The 19289-nt window shown below is 45.7% G+C and overlaps 1 protein-coding gene across 1 annotated transcript in view; it reads right to left on the minus strand.

Annotated features, from left to right (window-relative positions):
• LGR4 (leucine rich repeat containing G protein-coupled receptor 4) overlaps positions 1 to 13693 on the minus strand; it is a 95115-nt gene extending 81422 nt beyond the window's left edge. Inside the window, exon 1 of the mRNA XM_070624570.1 lies at positions 13082 to 13693. Coding sequence (XP_070480671.1) covers positions 13082 to 13266 — 185 coding nt within the window. The 5' untranslated portion in view covers positions 13267 to 13693. The remainder of the gene's footprint in view (positions 1 to 13081) is intronic.
• Between the last annotated feature and the right edge of the window lie 5596 nt (positions 13694 to 19289).

The raw sequence follows: 19289 nt of genomic DNA on the forward strand, positions 1-19289 counted from the left end.
AAAGTGGGCCCAGCAATTCCTCATCAAGTTTCCATTTTTTTAATCAGACTTTCCAAACGTGGATACACTAATAATTCAAAGTTTTTTCACTGTCAGCAAAATGCTCCATATTGGGTCATTCCTCGGGGGTCTCACAATAACTGCCAGGACCAGAAAGGGAGCTAACAGTCTACCCTTTTAGAAGTACAGACATTTAAACAAAATCAGCTTCAACAGCTTTTGCTAATACTACATATGCATCATGCTAAACGTATATATTGAGGCTATAAGGGATTCGTGACATCAAACCTCACTACAGCTCTAAGACATTAAAATCTAGACCAACATTTCTTATTAACACATACTTAGGACCCAAGATCTCACTCCTAGGTATTTATATTTATTGACACAAGTGAAATGAAAACCTATGTTCATATAAAAACCTCTATGTGAATATTTATATTGGCTTTATTTGTAATTGCCAAAAAGTGGAAACAAGGCGAATATCCCTCAACTGGGGAACGGAAGAACAAAGTGTGGCCCATCCGTATAATGGAATACTCCTCAGCAACAAAAAGGACTATTACATACAGATACACAACAACATGGCAGACTCTCAGATGCTTTATGATAGGTGAAAGAAGCCAGGCACAAGACTTCACTCTGTTTCATTCAATTTATATGACAATCTGGTAAATGCAAAACAATACAAAATAAGAGACCCAAGTCAAAAATAGATGTTCAGTTGCCAGAGACTAGGAGTGGGGAGAGGGGCTGACTACAAAGGGCACGGGGTGGGGGGGATGGGAATGGTCTAGGGCTTCACAGTGATGGTGGTGACAAAAACTCACAGAACTGTACGCTAAAAAGCACGACTTTAAAGACTGGTAGGTTTAGAGGAGTTTTCCCTGTGAACTCACAGGTAAGAGGGTCAGTTAAGCAGTCAGGAAAGAAAGAAGATGGAATATCCAAGATTAAACTACAGATGGTCGCTGACTTACGACGGTTCAACTTAGGATTTCTTGACTTTACAATGGTGCGAAAGCGATACGCATTCAGTAGAAACTGTACTGGGAAAGCTGAATTTTGATCTTTTCCCAGGCTAGTGATACGTGGTACAATCCTCTCTCACGATGCTGGGCCAGGGCAGCGAGCACCGCTCCCAGTCAGCCACGCAGTCACGAGGGTGAGCAACCAAGACTCTTACAGCCATCCTGTTTTCACTTTCAGCACCGTATTCAATCAATTACATGAGACATTCAACACTTCATTATAAAATGGGCTTTGCGTTAGATGATTTTGCCCAACTGTAGGCTAATGTCAGTGTTCTCAGCACCTTTGCAGTAGGCGAGGCCAAGCTATGATGTTCGGTAGGTTAGGCGCGTTAAATGCATTTTCGGCTTACGATATTGTCAACTTATGATGGGTTTATCAGGAAATAACCCCATCGTTAAGTCGAGGAAGATGTGCAGTTATTTTAGGATAAAAATATGGAGGCACAAAAAACAGGAGGGGAGGGAACCTCAAATAGACTCATTTGTAAAGGACCATAAAACTGAAACTTTTTAAAATGTAACCTTCCAAGAGCCAACAAATTTGAACTGCAAAAGGAACTACTCTTATGAGAAAACGTGAAAGGCAGTAATTTCCACTAGCACATTGCTTTGCAGATAATGTTCAGTAACGATACCAATAACCATCAGAAATACCTTCTAGATGACATCTATATATAAATGTAAATATTTGGCTATATCTGGGATAAAACAAGAGCTCACTTCCTTTTCGATAAATCACCAACTCCCGTCAAAACCAGCCTGCATGCCTAGGAGACAATGAAACTAGAAATTCAGGCTGGGGTAACTTGAGTTGGAAAGGACCCTGATGAAATGGATGTCATTATGTCCTTAGCCAAAGTCATGAATCTTCTCATCTTTGGATGTCATAGGGCTTTTTTTTTCTCCTTCTGGAAGGCCACCTCAGCCACGGTGGTGTCAAGGGCAAATTCTTTTTTTTTTTTTTGAGGAAGATTAGCCCTGAGCTAACATCTACTGCCAATCTTCCTCTTTTTGCTGAGGAAGACTGGCCCTGAGCTAACATCCGTGCCCATCTTCCTCTACTTTATATATGGGACGCCTGCCACAACATGGCTTGCCGAGCAGTGCCATGTCCACACCTGGGATCCGAACCGGTGAACCCCGGTCCGCAAAAGCGGAATGTGCAAACTTAACTGCTATGCCACCCGGCCGGCCCCAATGGCAAATTCTTTTAACATAGAAGACAACCTGAAAAAAACAGCAATTGATTTACCCCTCTTTCCACGCACTTGTCCCCCTCCTGCCATACATGCTGACAGGCCTCCACACTGTGGATTCAGATGCACAAAGCAAAGCCGTTAACGCTGGATGAAGCGAAACCGCATCCCCAAGTAGAAGGCTGGTACTGTGCACGAGAAACCTTCACAGGTCAATGCAGCAGTGCTGGGCCAGCATGAGAAGAATCTCTTTCTAGGCACTGACAAGAAGACAAACAGAAAGGCGGGCAGTCCTCAAGGCATGTTCTATCAGGAATCAAGCATCCTCCTTCCCAACTTGCGTATCCATCAAATACAGACCACATATCAAACCTGCATACACATGTCCTGCATACACATACACACACACACACACACACACAACTCCCTTTGGTGAAATATATGATTAAGTAGGAAACCCCACCATGGAAGCAGGTCATACAAACTTAATCCAAACTGCTATTAGAAATTGATTTATCCAAAACACGAGATTTCCTTTCCACAAAATGTAATGGGGCTTTGGGAAACACAGTTTGATTGCTAACAGCAGAGGCTGTGGTTAGCAGACAAACTTGCCAATCTACCATGAAGTATGAAGCCTTCTGCTGCATGCCCTCCCAGCCCCAGACTGTTCGCAAAGGACAGCAATGAAATATCCCATATGTTTTCTTTGTCAGTGACATGGCTATTGAAAGCAGGGCCACAGGAGTTTGCCTGCTGTGGGACTGGGTGAAGCCATTCATGTGTAACCAGGCAGATGTCAAGATGGTAATGGGAAAAACATCTCAAACATTTTTTTTTTTTTCTAAAGAAAGAGACCCAGGGTGAAAAATGCACAACTGTATTGGAAACGCTCGGCCAGTCTAAACGGCTTGTGAGCACTGCTGCATACGTTAGCCACTGCTCCGGCTGTATAATTCATTCTCAGATCAAGTCTGAATCAAAACCCGGAAAAGTTTTTAAAGTTTCTAAGAAAGACTTAACTGTACTTAACAAGAATGCCATAACTTTTTAGAAATATGAAAGCTTTTAAAGAAAGGATTTTAGTTCTAAAATTACTTTTTAGATACTAAGCTTTTCTTTAGCCACAAAACACGAGCATTAGTCCCAAATGCAAAAAAGAATACACAGGTATCCAATAACCAGTAAAATATCTTTTCCAAAATACTTAGAAAAATTTCTCCTATGATCTGCATATTTCTAGAAACAGTGAGATGAAGAAACAAGAACACAGCTAAACTGTCAGTCCTGAGTAACTCTCACCCATCCCCAACATGGAAAGTCACCAGAAAAACTACAGTGGGCACACACTGGCATGAGGCTCCCAACGAGTGAAGCATTGTTTAATGCACTTCCTCAGTGTTCCAAAGTCTAAAGGGAGAAAATTAGTACAGTGGTACCCCCTTATCCGCGATTTCAGTTACCTGCGGTCAACCTCAGTCCAAAAACATTAAATGGAAAATTCCGGAAATAAATAATTCATAAGTTTTAAATTGCACGTCACTGTGAGCAGCGTGATGAAATCACGTGCTGTTCCATCCCATCCCACCTGGGGCGTGGCTCATCCCTCTGTCCAGTGGATCCACGCTGTGGACACCATTGGCCAGTTAGTCACTTAGCAGCCTGTCTTGGTTATCAGATGGACTGTGAGGGTAGCACAGGACTTGTGTTCAAATTACTCTTATTTTACTTAACAACGGCTCCACAGCACAAGAATCCTGATGCCGGCAATTCACATATGCCAAAGAGAAGTTGTTGTTAATCTCTTACTGTGCCTAATTTATAAAAGAAACTTTATCATAGGTATGTATGTATAGGAAAAACATAGTGTCTATGGGGTTCAGTACTACCCATGGTTTCAGGCATCCACTGGAACGTAGCCCCTTGGATAAGCAGGGACTATTAAGCGTATCTAAAGATCATGCTGACACTGTCGAAGGTCACATGCCTGTCTGCTGTGAGGACAAACACTGACCAGCCATCTCAGGAAAGCAGTGCCAAGTCAGAGACTGAGGCCAGGCAACACAATGTCCCTCGAGCTCTTTCCTCCAGAGAAACTGGAACTCTCACCAGCCGGCTTTTGTGTCAGAAGGGAGCAGCACTGCCTATAAGCAAGTCCCCTGATAAACGCACAGGCATACTCCTTCCCACCAGGACCGTGAGTCCCTGAATGGAGGACGTGCCGACAGCAGCCTTCTCTCTCCACCAGCACAGCAGCTCACCCGGGCAGTCCACAGCGGACTTTGAACGTGATGTACATCCAAAGAGCCAGAGAAATGGGGTTCAGAATTTTAAATTGCAAAGTGTTAACACACATACACAACTGCTTAACCACTCCCAGGAGAAATGACAACAAATTGGGTCCTCACTGTCACTCAAATAGGTCATGCTGAAGGATTTGCTACGTGTGACCCTCAAAGATAAAGACGTTACCTCGTTTTGCTGATGGAAAAGCCAACATCCAAAGTGGTTGAGTGACATGCCCAAGCCCACAGACTTAGGAGCTCAGGAGTCTTGATTCCTGTCACATTCTCAAAAACAAAACCCTTCTTAAAGGCCTGTTTACAAAAATATACCTATAAAAAGAAGACTGGAGAGTAGATAGTGACATAAAAAGCTGGAGTCCATGACCATGCACTCAAAATGACCTTGGAGAAAACAGAAGGCCAACAAGAAAATTTTTCTTTGTTACAAAGATAGGAAAATATTAAGATTTAAAAAAAAAACTAATCAAATGAGATGAACTAGCAGAAGTAGCACAAAAAGGATGAAAACCGGGATTACGATAAACTGCTAAATATCAGTTAGTAAACCCATAATGTGTAATTTTTAAAACATGATACTATTTGAGGTGTATTAAATCCATTTAATGTTCCCTTCTTACCTCCGATCAAATTACACATACGAGAATTCTGTATATGCTTCAGTTTATGTGAGATAAAAAGAGCTTGAAGAGGACCTAAATGGCAATTAGCACATCTGGAAAATGCAAAGACTGGATTAATTTAGTGCCTAAAACAGACGAGCACATGAATGGTCCTGAAGAACATTAAGAAACCTAAAGGTTAGTCAACGCTGTTTGTGTCCTCTTCCCTCGCCTCCGGAAAGAGTTGACAGGCTTTAGAATCCCCGAGTTCCTGAGCTGTAAGCTATTCATGGGACAGTGCTCTCATCGTGGAGAACTCTCCTGCAGGAGAGCAGACGCTGATGGCTTCCACACCCGGGAAGGGTGACAATCTGGAACAGAGTGGCAACCACGAGTCTCCTCTCTCCTGAGAAAATCTAGTCTGCCAAGCCCTCCCCCTACTATCCATATAGCTTCTCCAAGGGCCTCTATGCATGCTCTTACCCCCTAGGAAAACAAGAAAAATCTAGAAGGCAATCAACATTATAGCTCAATATCTAGAGTTTCGGAGAAAAGATGGCCACCTTGGAAGCACACCTCCTATCCTGCTCCTCCAAAAGGAGAAATGTGAAGAGAGTAAGACTTAGAACATCCATCAACCTTCCGAGGAAAACAGCCCTGATCAAGCTCTTCGGGGAAGTTTCTATGTCACCACTTGTACTAAATTACTCTGTGGTTTACTCAGCGCCACATGCGGGCACCTCCCAGCCGGAGGGGAGCGGAGCGCTGAGACCTGAGCCATCCTAGGCACATTCCTCAGCCATGCCTCGCACAGCTCCAAGGTGAAGTTGCCATCTCCCTGCCAAATTTATGTCACTCTTCTTAGGAAGGAAAATTTCCCCAAATAAAACTTTAAAAATATATGGCAATGCAGAGAATCTAATGCATGATTTTTCTGGATATCAGGTCCTAAAATCTGATTCAAATATCAAAAATATTTTGTTGTCAGAGTGCATTAAGATGATCACTCTTTCAGGGCCGGCTCCATGGCCAAGTGGTTAAGTTCGCGTGCTCTGCTGTGGTGGCCCAGGGTTCGGATCCTGGGCGTGGACAGGGCACTGCTCATCAGGCCACGTTGAGGCGGTGTCCCACATCCCACAACTAGAAAGACGTGCAACTAGGATATACAACTGTGTACAGGAGGGATTTGGGGAGATAAAGCAGAAAAAAAAAAAAAAGATTGGCAACAGTTGTTAGCCCAGGTGCCAATCTTTTAAAAAAAAAAAAAGATGATCACTCTTTCAATGGTCAACTTTGTATTTAAAACTTTGCTAAAAAAAAAAAAAGGCTACATTCTCGTAGGGTAAAAATAGAGGAAAAAAACTAGCTAAAGGGGCTTACACAACCTTTTCTTATCTTGATTCAGAATTCTTAACTAGAAATTAAAGATGAAGGATAAAGGGTCATTAATTATCTTGTAACATATTAGATATGCTTCCTCCCCACGTCTTCTCACTGGCACAGACAGCGGACCAGTCTGGGAGCAGAATGTATACCCAGTCTGGGCCCAGCTGCCTCCCAAAATATCTATGGTTTACATTTCCTTACAAGGATATTCTTATATTCTAATGGGCCCGCAGACTGCCACAGTGGGGCAGTTCAATGCTCTCCCCTAAGATCTTTCAGTACAGAAAAGCTACAAAAATACATTTTAAAACAAATGTTCATTTCTTAGACCTACAGTATTAGAAGGACATTCCAGAACCTCCATCACTTGCATCTAAAATAAGAGAAGCATTGGGACCAGCCCAGTGGCGCAGTGGTTAAGTGCACACCTTCCACTTTGGCATCCCAGGGTTCGCCGGTTCGGATCCCGGGAGCGGACATGGCCCCACTTGGCAAAAAGCCATGGTGTGGTAGGAGTCCCACGCATAAAATAGAGGAAGATAGGCATGGATGTTAGCTCAGGGCCAGGCTTCCTCAGTAAAAAGAGGAAGACTGGCAATAGTTAGCTCAGGGCTGATCTTCCTCAAAAAGATAAATAAATAAAATAAAATAAGAGAAGCATAGTGCCAAATCTTACTGCAGAGAGGGAGGACGCGGTGTGCTTTCCTGACAACTAAAACACGTAATGGTGTCAAAAGGTATTTAGAGACGAAAAACCACCACCCCAAACATTCAGATTTAATCACTTGTACATGACACAGAATACTTCAGTACATTTTAACAATCTTGCTAAAAATAGTCCCAGCCATCCACATAGTTTCATAGCAAATATTTGTTCACGCTTGGGTGAACCCAGAGCGTACTAACTTTTACATCTTGCTATTTAAAGGGGGTCTCTGAGCACCAACGTGCTAAAGTCTTCAGAAAGTTGAGAAGTTATTAAATGTACAGGAACCATAAAATCATGATTGTCTCCTGTTCTGACTGATTTCTAAACTCAACTTTGAACTCACCCGATTTCAGACAACAGAGCTGATACCTGGCCTATAGTTTGACCATCAAGCGCTTAAAGATAAAAGAAATGTCAAGAAAGGCAGACAAATCAGCCATTGTGTAAGAGTCCTGACTGGCTAAAGGCGCTAGATTTTTTTTCTTCACTGACAGAATTTAAAATTAGAGCATTTTATTATCTGCAATGAAGCTTTAAAAAAACTGTCCTTCACTGAGCAAAGTTGGTGGGGGAGGAAAAAGTTGCCCATTCTCTTATATAGATAGGAAAACAAGCTTTTCACATTGCCAAAAATTTGAAGGCTGCACCAAGCAGTTAAAGAGCAAGCTGGATAACATGTTTCTAAAGCCAAAACCTTGAGATCTAGTTTAAAAGATTAAAAGAGCAAAGCTGTCTTATCAAGAACATTCTAAGTCGTATGAGTTACATTTTTCAGAGTTAAGGGCACATTTGGCAGGGTTTAACTTTTCTCCCAGGTATACCAACAAATATCATGCTTTTGCGGAAAATTTCTGTCTCTTTTCGAGAGAAAAAGTGAAAGACAGGCTTAGAAAAAGTTCAATGAGTCACTGAAGGATGCTCACAACTTTACTTGCTTAATATTTTACACAGATTCAGAGAAATTCAAAGCCGTGAGAGACATCAGCCATCATCTACTCCAATATCCATTATTTGCTGATAAGAAAAATGGGAATAAAAGACACAACCAGGGAGACCAGAAACCAAAATCCAAACTTGCAGGCTGTCAGTACTTCCACTATTACAAAGATGACTAAAATATGAATTTGAGAGAGAGACTGACAGAGGCCAAGAAAATGCCTAAACTTGCCTGGATCCACCTACTAGCACAGAACTTTGATCTTCCCTAAGAGATTAAATTGTCAAATGTTACCTTACACTTCTAATGTGAGGAGCCAAGTGCCTGGACATTAAATGCTTGTGATGCCATAACTGTCATTAGCATTTAGTCCAACTAGAAATCATAAAATATTAGTGGTCACCACAAGCCTTAAGGAGCCCAGAATGAGAGAATCACAGGTCCAAGTCCTGAATACTGCTCAGACCACACCCAGCACAAGGCTGCCCTGGGAGGCAGTGAGTTCCCCACTCAATGGAAATACTCCAGGAGAGTTGGACAATTGGAAACGTTTCCTGGGTAGGAGAGAGATTCCATGATTTAGACACCAACATGTCACTTCATGCAACAGAAAGGATCCTAGAAATGCATAAAAAAACAAAATCAAGTTAAATAGAAAGAAAATTCTTGGCAGTAAGAGTTGTTTACTTCCTTGTTTTACAGGTGAAGAAACCAAGGCCCTCCAGGGTTAAGCATGTCACCCACTCAAGGTCGCTCAAGATTTATTGGCAGATCTGGAAACCGCTCTCCAAATTCCCAGCAGAATGTTCTTTCTGTTCTTGGTATTTAAAGAGAACCCAATGGTTCACTAGTTTGTAAAATAAAGGATCTATACTTAAAGATGTTCATATGGTGGCTTTGTTTAGCCCAAGTTCACTTGTAGGTGAGACTAATACATCTCTAGGAAGGCACACTACACAAACCAGGCTAATGTCGAAATTTACAGACAGCAAATCAGAAATCAAGAGATAGCAAAATCTACCATCAGAAAAGGTATAAACAGTTAGCCACTAACTACTGACCTGCCAGGGAATACAGTTGGCGAAAACATAAGAAAATATTTTCAAATGATACTATTAAAAGAAGAAAGGTGTTCAGTGCAGTGAAAAAATACACCTCAGGGAAGAATCTGAGATGATGCTTCCAAAAGGAGGAGTAAAAGCAACACATTATTTTTAAAAACACTTCAAAGTCCCTCAGGTACCATCATCATTCCACATAGAAAGCTCGATAACCCGCTGGTGTACAGCATACGCACACTGTGCAGGTTGGAGAGATTATGACTAATTATATGGAAGTGAGGACGTTGAGTAACTTTTTGTACAGTATCCAAATTACTAAAACTGAGTGATTTTATTTTCCAAGTGCTAAGCCATAGCCACAGGAAACAAGCAGGGCTGTTCTCCCCCAGCAAAGCGCCTTAGCTAGTCGTGCATCCTGCAGAAAGTCTCCATGGCAAATTTCCTAACACACACTTCTAAAGACAAAGAACGCCTCCTCCAAGCGAGCGGTAACAAATAGGCTTGTGCAACTTCAACTAGCAACGTATTCTGCTACTCCTGGGATCTTTTTATGAGAAGATTGTAAACACTGTTGCCACCTTGCCATCCTAAAATTAAGAATTATAAAATCATAGAACTTCTGGAAGCTACAAGCAGCCTTAGATATAATTAGTGAATCCAATTACTTCATTTTTCAGATGAGGAGACTGTCACACAAAACAAAGTAGAATCACTTGCCCAAGGCCACACAATTACTTGGTGGCATGGTAAAGACTATGATGAAAGGTTCAGACCCACCACTGTCTCCACAACTCATCATCTTAATACCTGTGCACCAGGTATAATGGAGGATGTGGAAATCTGTGCTCCAGGTCTACAGGTCTCAGACTTTGTGGCAGTAACACCCAAACCAGAGGACAGATGTGCATAATCCCCTCCCTTTCTCCCCTAGTCAGGAATCATGGAACATGGGTGATTAAGGGTGACCTTATCACCACTAATATAGGAATAACCTTCAATCCTTTTCCTAAAATAAACTTTGGAATTTTAATACTAGTAAGTAAGATTACTTCCTTTAAAACACCCCCAGGTGAACTGTGACAAGCCAGTGCATTGTGACAAAGCACTGAGAACTGCTGTTGCAAAACATAAATAATCCCTACAGGTGCAGCAAATGGTGTGAACATGGGAATCCCGTCAACAACACTGAGGGTTGCAGCTGACTCTGCCCCCAGACTCCGAGAAGGCAGCTTCCAGCAGGAAACAGACACTGGTCGCCTGAACAAGTTGAAAAGAGCCTGAAGGAGAAGCGGCAGGTACTCTTCCTCTGGGGCCTCCTCGGCTCTGGACAAAGACCCGAGGCTGAGAACGCTGAATCTGGCGATCCTGCGTGGGAAAGACGGCTGAGCAGGAGCCCCAGCTCTGCCCCTCGCTGTGGGCTCAAGTCCTTATTTACTTGCGACAACATTTTTAAGTGCCTCCTATGTACCAGGCTCTGTGGACTCCAAGCTGAGTAAAATAAATCCCTGCCCGGTCAGTCCTGGGGTCGCCAAAGTGGGATGCGGACACCACAGGGGGAGATGAAAGCACTATACTCCACCGAGGAATGAGAATATAAAAGAATTTTGGGTAATAACTACAGTCTCACCTTTTCAACTTCTGTTTTGGTGCTTGCAATTTTACGTGTATCTCAATAGGGCTTGGTGCACGTGCTCCAGAAATTAGGAAGAGGTGAACAAGTTTGGGGACCCCAGATCCGGTGCCTAGGGGTGACCACAGCTCATGAAGACTGGGATGGGACAGCAGATCAGAAGTACTTGGGAAAAGACCCCAAGGGATCCCAAATCAATGGGAGAGTGCACACCGCAGCACCTGCCCCTCCTCAACAGGGCTTTTCAGAATCACTGGACTAGCTGATTCCCCAAAATGCAAATATACTGCCCTTGAAATGCCCTTGAGATGGGGTCACCATATAATATACACTTTTGAGGGAGAAATGAAGAGTATTCGGGTGAAATAAGTAGTTATCAGGATGTAGGATCACTCTATCTACAGGTCATGAATGGATGAAGAAAAGAGAGCACACTCGCTCACCACAGCAGCTCAGAAAGTGCTAGGATGATGCTAGTTCAGGCAATCTACCCTGGACCGCTGCCAGGTATTTTTCTGTCTCCCAAGTCATGGAGAGTAACTTCCGTAAGGCTCAAAGGCGACAATGTAACATTTCACCACCTTGGGTGAGTTCTGAGGGAAGATGCCTGCCAGAGAGAAGCTGCTCTCATAAAAATGAGGTATTTCTTTGTGGTTTCAGGTACTGATGTAAAACAGCCCTTTTCCTTATAGGGCAAGTCTACTCATTCAAACTCAAGGAGTGTGCTAAAGAAGGTCTTTACAACTGGTCAAAACTGTAAAATCATGCTTTTCGAGAGGCTTGAGACATTTCAGGTAAAGGCACCTCTCCTGTATGAATCCCCTCAAAGAAACAGGGCTTGGGGAAACAAACAGCCCACCCCCTCGGCCCTGCCTTGCTCCCTCCATCCTCCCCACGCCCAGGTCAGGTCCCTGGACAAACCACTCTTCACTGCAAAGCTAACTTTGTTCAGTGAAAGTTAAATTTCACCATACTGAAGGAAAATGACTTCAAACACATATCTAACCCCCAATACAGGGGAAAAAACAGGAGGGAGGCTGGAGGCCAAAGAATGAGACAGGGTCCAAGGCAACAGGCCTCAGGACTCAGTAAAAACCCGTGGCAGAGAGCAAGCAGAACACCTCCCACCAGGCACCTGGAAACACGGCCGCGCTCTGGCCTGCACAGAAAGGATTTCTTCCCGAGGCCTGGGCTCCTCCACAACTGTCCGGTCCTCGGAGGTCCCCTTCAGCAGTATAAGGTAAAAGGCCCTTCCCTTCACCCAGGCCTCTCAGAATCCCCTCCTCTCTCAAGCAGCCTTTCCCTGCTTCTGATTTAACCCAGCAGAAGCACGAAGACAGCGAGGGACACAAGCCCTGCCCGGAGTCACCCTGTGCTTTCTTTCCCTATGGGTGGCCTCTGCCAACACCACCTCCAGCACCTATTTCAGATTCCCCTCCTTTTCGGAGGGGAACGTCTAAAGCTGCCCAGGTCCCCGTTTGAGGAGGGAGGTTTTCGAAGTCAGCACCATCTCAGCGATCTTCCCAGCCGCAGGCAGCTCGGAAGAGAAGTTCTGCCGGTCGAGTCCCGCAGACCCCCGCGGCCCCGTGGGGACCGGGCAGAGCAGGCGCTCCGGGGCCGTGCTTTCCCCCAACGCGCCGCACCCGGCTCAGCGGGCCTTCGTCAAGGGCCTCCTGGCCAAGGAGAGTATTTTCCCCAGGAGAGACCTGCCATGTCCCCTCCCTCCCCCTGCTCTGCGGCCCGGCCCCTGCGCCTCCAGAAGCCCGGGCGCTCGCGGGGGAGCCCAGAGTGGCACCGCACCGGGGGCCAAGACGAAGGCGGGTCGCCCTGCCCGCGGCGCAGGTGTTTCTTGTCCGCGCAGGCTGGAGGCCAGCAGGCTCCGGGCGCTCCCCACGAACGCCGGCTCGGCCAGGTCCCGGCGCTCCGGCCGCGGAGCAGGGCCCGAGGGAGCAGGGCAGGTCGCGGGAAAGGCGGCCGGGGCGAGCCTTCCCAGGTGCCTCCCTCCTCCCGGTCCAGGACGTGCGTGGTGGGGGCGGGGGGGGGGGGAAGTGGGGGAAAGAGAGCTGCCCGCGGCTCGGACCGCCCCGGCCAAGTCCGGGGAGCCGCGGGCGGGAGCGAGGCAGCACCCCGGCGGCCGGCACCCCTCCCCGGGCCCCGGGGCCGGGGCCGGCCCCGGCCCCGCGCCCCCCCGCGCCCCCCGGCCCCCGGCCCGGCCGCACTCACAGCGCTTGCGTGAAGGCGCTGAGCCCCTCGGGCACGGCCGTGAGCCCCTTGCCGGAGCAGTCCACCCGACGGTCGCCGTCGCAGCTGCAGGGCGGCGCGCAAGGCGGAGGCGCCGCGCCGCTGGGCTCGGCCGCGCCGCGCAGCCCCAGGGCGAGCAGGCAGAGCAGCGGCAGCGGGCCCGGCATGGCTGCGCGCTCTCGGCGGCCTCCGCGGCCCTCGACGCCCCCGCCCCGGGGCCGGCCGGCTGGGCGGGGGCGCTGCTCGCGGCGGCGGCGGGGGGCTCGGGCCTCAGCAGGCGGCGGCGGCGGCGGCGGCGCGGGGACGCGGCGCTCCCGAGAGTCGCCCTCGCCGCCGCTCCATGGAGCGCAGAGGCAGCCCGCTCGCGGCGGCTCAGGCCCGCCGGCCCGGCCGGGCGCGGCTGCGGGGGCCGCGCGCCGCCATCGCCCCGCCTCGCTCCGGCCTCCACGCGCCGCTCTCAAGGTTGCGGGGCGCAGCGCTCGGCCATGCCGGCCCGCGCCCAGCCCTCCGCCCGCGCCCCGACCCGGGCTCTGGCTCGCTCTCTCGCCGCTCGCCTCCCCTCTCCTTTCCCTTCTACGGTTGCACGTTCGGGCTCCCAGGCCCTCGGCCGCCGGGGTATGCAAATCACTTAGGTACATGCAAAACTAACCCTGCTCCCGGAGCGCCATTGGCCCGGGGAGGTCTCGAGCTCATTACTATGCAAGGAGGGGAGCCGCCATTGGCCAAGGGTAAGAACCAAGGGGGCGTGTTTATCGGGCGTGAGTGACAAGGTGGTGGTGGTGGTGGTGGTGGTGGTGGTTCAAGGCAAAATCCCTGACTTGGCTCGATTTGGGTGGCAGGTTGCGGATTGAAGGTGGAAGGATCTGAAGATGAGAGTCTGATTTTTCCCTCCCCCACCCATCTTCTTCCTCTGCAGAAACTGGATCTCCTAAATTGGATGGCCTGAGAAGTAGAACTTGCCTCCAGCGTTCGGTTGAGTTTCAAATGACTCTCCACTGTTCAAAGGGCGAGGGCTTTGGGAGCTGTGCAAACGGAAAAAAGATTTGGAAGAGGAGGGAGAAAGTCTCCCTTAATCTGACATGAATATTTAGGTTTTTAGCTCTACGTTAGTTTAAAACATCTTCTCCCACAAGCCTCCACTTCCCCTGAGATCTGTATACCTATCTTGATAGGCGCTTGGTAGTTAGGTCTTAGCAATTAACCCTCCTGGTGACGGCATTTCGGACTGCTTGCTCACATACTTTAAAATCCTAAAACACGGGAATCTAGTAAGGGTCAAAGGGGTTGGTGTTTCTGAACACTGGACGATTTCTCCAGACAACAAAACATTTGAGTGCTAGGTGACTACCCTTGAGAAGCCGGCAGCGCCTTCGGTGTTAGGTAACTGTCAGCCCTCCTTCCTCCTATGGACTCTCGTGGCTTAACAAACCCCACAGAACCGTTCTTCGTACCAAACACTGCTTTACGGCCAGCTCCTTTCTTGCTTTCTACTATGCCTTGTTTTACTCTATATTAGAGACATTTTTCAAGAATATTTTAAGGCAGACAGGTTAAAAATGTCCCTATCATTAAGTTGACTACTCCTGTCATCTAAGCGAAAATAAAGAAAATGGAAACAAGTTGAAGCAGACGTAAGAAGTTTAACATAAAACCTTTCTATCTTCTTTGCATTCAGGAGCTTATCTTTAAAAATAATGTCCAGTTGGGCACATGACTAACATACAGTAAATTTATTTACATGCTAGAGGATCAGTAAAAACAGATATGCCTTGACTTCAAGTTTTGGGAATGACGTATTTCCTCTAATTGCAGGTCTCAAAGAGAACTTTCAGATGTATGGACAACCCTCTGGCTTTGGAGATAAGAAATCTGAAGCTCTCAGACACTGCCCTCTGCCCAAGATCATCACAGAGCAACGCCTGGGCCCCTGGGTCCCTCGCTCTGGAGCCCCTGGAGCCTTCCTTGAATTGGCTTCCTTCCACTGTCTAAATAATTTCCATTATTTCCTGGCAACTCTCATGAGCAAGTGAAGTGAGGAAAAATTGTAAATTTGATGTCTTTAATTGGTTCCTTTGAGACCTCTCTTTCAGAACAACACTGAAAGATGACAATTTCTCTTGCCAAGATATCACTTTCTTCTGATGTTTTTAAATAACAATTATATGTTATATTGATTGATTTTATTTTGCCCAAATAACTCATTTCCTTTGTTATAAAGTAGTGGTTTTTAAACTTTAGTAAGCGTAAGAATCACATGCAAAGCTTGATTAAAAATGCGAAGTGATTGAATAGGCCCGGGTGGAACCCAGGAATCAGCATTTTGATGCACATGATGTGAAAGTGATACAGTTGGCCCGTGAACCATACTTGGAGAACTTTATTCTTTGCTTCCAAGGAATAAGATCTTAGGGCCGGCAACTTAGGTGAAAGGAGAGCTTCAGATTTGGAGAAAGGAGAGATGTAGATTTTATTGAAGAATACCTTCCTGTTATCTATCAGATGAAGAAGGTAAGAAAGGAGGATTCAAATTTGCAGCTTGTCCAAGACAAAATACCAGGAACAAAGGACTTGAGTAGGGAAGAAAAGAGATAAGATCTGTTAAAGTGTTAGTATTTCTTATAGTTGCTATATTATATGTACTTTGCATTAAAGATAAATTGGTCAATTAGTCTTCACTTTTTGGATAAGATGTCCCAAGAAAGCAAAACAAAAAACCAAAAAAAACCCCCTAATTTTTAAGATACTAGCCCAGATAGCTAGAGAAAAATAATCAGCTCTTACGTAAGCCATAAGGACCCAGGAAAATATCGGGATGAAAAAAATTTGGTGGCTAGCAAAAAATAAACTTAACAGAGACTCTGCCTCCAGACGGGTTCCTACTTCTAGTTTTCCATGGCTGTGGACGAGTAAATTTGTGGCATCCACAGGGTGGGTGAGAGGAAGTGGGCCGGCTGCAGTGCCTCTACAGACACTGCAGGGCGCTCTCAGGTAATGAAGAAGGAACCCCTTCGGGTGGTGCTCACCTCGGGGCTTTTTTTGCAAAGGGCAAAGGGCTTGTTGACTGGCGGACAAACTGGACTTTGGTCCCACTCACTCCCTGCCTCGCCCAGACACTCTTGTAAATACAGAACCTGCACATGTGTGTGCTGAGGCCCTACCTGCTGGGGGGCTGGGCCAAGGTGCTCCACCAAGGAAACAAAAAGTGGAGGTTGTGGGGGCTCACAGGTAGTGCCATAATGATTGATCAATCGGATTAAAAGTCTTCAAACACACAGAATTTGACTTCTTATGAAATAATTCTGACTTACGAAAAGAACAAAAATCCGAGTTCACAGCAACCGGCTTAAGAAATGTTAAGCGTTACAAATGCAGAGGACGCTCCATTTTGTACCCTCCCAAGTCGTATTCCTTCCCTCCTGCCTCTTCCTGGGAAGTGAGCCCTTCCCTAAACTCTGCAATTAGTCCCCATGCATATTTTCATACTTCCGTCTGTGTGCATCCCTAAACAATATGTAGTATGGTTTTGCAAATACAAATAATAGCATTCTGTACTCTTCTGCAGCTTGCTTTTTTCACTCAACCTGTGAGCTTTATCCATGTTCACGAAATATGTGGCTCTTGTTAATTGATTTTCATTACTATATTGTGTTCCACTTAAAGAACATACCCAGTGTTTATGTATCCATTCTCTTGTTAATATTAAATTTATTTCTATTTTTTCTAACAATGCTGCCGTGAATATTCTTGTACAAGTCTCCTTGTTCACCTATGCAAGAGTTTCTCTAAGTTTTATTTCCTTTGTGTGTGTGTCTAGGAGTAGAATTGCCTAGTCATAGATTATGTGCACTCACCATTATGGGATGTTGTCAAATGGCTCTCGAAAGTGACTGTCTTTATTTGTGCTTCCTTCAGCGGAGAATAAGAAACCCCATTACTCCACATCCTACCAACATCTGATATTATAAGACTTAAATATCTGCGAATCTGATGCATATGAGATGAAATCAAGGCGCAGTTTAAATTTGAGTCTACCTGATCACCGGTGCCTCCTGGATTTGCGCCGTGCCCTTCTCTGCATCTCCTGTTCATTCCCTCTGCCTGTTTGTTTTCTATTGGGTTGTTCATATTTGTTTTTATTGTTTAGGGCCGGATAGTAAATATTTTGGACTTTGTGGCCATATAGCCTCTACCCCACCTATTCAACTCTGCCTTTGTAGCGCGAAAGCACCCATAAACGATATGTGAATAGATAGACGTGGCTGTGTCCCTATAAAACTTTTTTGGCAAAGTCAGGGATGGACCAGTTCTGGCCTGTGAGCCATAGCTTCCCAACCCTGTTTTCTGGGTGCTAATCCTTTATTGAAATCTGATTACTTTTGAAAACCATTTGCAGGATTATATAAAACTCAGAGGGACACACCTCCAAGGTGTCCATCTTTTCTTGCAAGCTGAGGTCAAGCACTTTTAAACTTTCAAACATCTGGTCTCCACAGTGAGCTCATGCCAACTGTTATATTGCAGAACAAGCCAAAAAGAGCCCTTTACAAGCTTAAAAATGCCCTTCTTTATGGAATGAATGGCTCAGAAATTGTTCTGGGCACTTAGGGTTTATCATACCTTTCATCCAAAAGGCACCCCGAATATTTGACCTGGTGCAATCACATGACCTCTGAAAAATAGCTACAGTGTTGACTTTACAAACGTATAGGCACCAAACCTGTCACCTGGAGTTAGAAGCTGAAAATGTATATTAAAAATAGATCTGTATCTATATATACACACATACAAATGTATATGGGTCTCTATATGTACATATACATGCACAAACATTTCAAAACATGATAGATTCAGGGAATAAGGAAAGAATATCAGGTCTAACCCCTACCCATCAGACTTCTGATGTGTATCTACTCTATCAGTTGAGTCCTCAAAATAAATGCTATTGTTTCTGTGCCCAAGGTTTCCACACTTGCATTTGGGGCTTTGGGATGGAGAAGCTCACACCTTGGGCCCCAGAGGCTGGCAGTCTTAAATAGGGGCGTTCACTCACTTGTCCTTTTCTTCTGAGTCTCAACATCCCTAGAGTGGTCCTATTGTAACAGGAAATACTGTCTATTCTTTTTAGGGATAATTTAAAATAGCAATGATTATTTCGAAGCACAAAAAATAACTACAAAATTGTTGACAAATTAAAAACATCCTTTTAAGCCACACAAGTGGCCAGATTCAGACTCCTGGGCCCTCTTTCCTCCACTCCACCTGGAGCTGAGCAAGCGTTCGGGATGGCTGGAAGCAGCAGATGCCTCCTGTGTAGAACTGGTGGGCCTTTGGGATGTGAGGGCTGCAGGGAGGCCTCTGGTGTGACTGACTGAAAGCCCTGCTGGAAGCCGGCCCTTTCCCAAACATCACCAACAAGTTTCTTAGTCTCCTGACCTGCTGGGATAGCCTAGAATCAGATATCCTTTTCAGTACTCCTGAAGACCCATATTGACCCCAAGTTTCAAACACTAGGCTACATATCAGGAATATTTTCCTATTCATGCCTAATCCTCTCAAAATCTAATTTTCTTTTCCTGATCTTTCTCTTTCACATCTAACCCAAGAGGAGAACGAGACTCAGAGGAATAACTTCTGAAAGACAGAACCACATGTGGACCCCAAGGGCTGAGTGCCTGAACTGCTGGTGAGAAACAGACATGGGCAAACGAGGAAATGAGCGTGAAAGAAGCCAAGTGTTGTAAAGAGAGCAAAGTGAAAGAAGCCAAGTGTTGCAAAGAGAGCAAAGTGAAAACCAGGACGGGTACCACCAGTCATGCAGAGGGCTTGTCGGGACCAAAATGTTGACACAAAGTTCAGTCATAGAACTGGACATCTTTTCACTCTCTCAGGATTCCAAATAAAACTTTAAACACGTCAACTTAGCATGAGACAATTATTTCAAAGAACTGAATGCAAAATCTGTGCATCCCACAAAAAATGTGCACTTGGGGTTGGGGGTCGGGGGTGGGGGTCGTTCTTGCTGCTGCTACTGAAATGTGCTGGAAAGCTCTTCTTTGACCACAGGAGTATATTTGGAAACAAATCTAGAAAAGAAGGCAAGAAGAGATTTTAGACTCAAGGAGAAGCTGTGGTAGTATGTGGAGGGAGGACTTCACATTCTGTAAATGGTCTTTTCCTGACCCGGACGCCT

Source organism: Equus przewalskii, chromosome 6 (genome assembly GCF_037783145.1).
Source record: "Equus przewalskii isolate Varuska chromosome 6, EquPr2, whole genome shotgun sequence".
Lineage (NCBI taxonomy): Eukaryota > Metazoa > Chordata > Mammalia > Perissodactyla > Equidae > Equus > Equus przewalskii.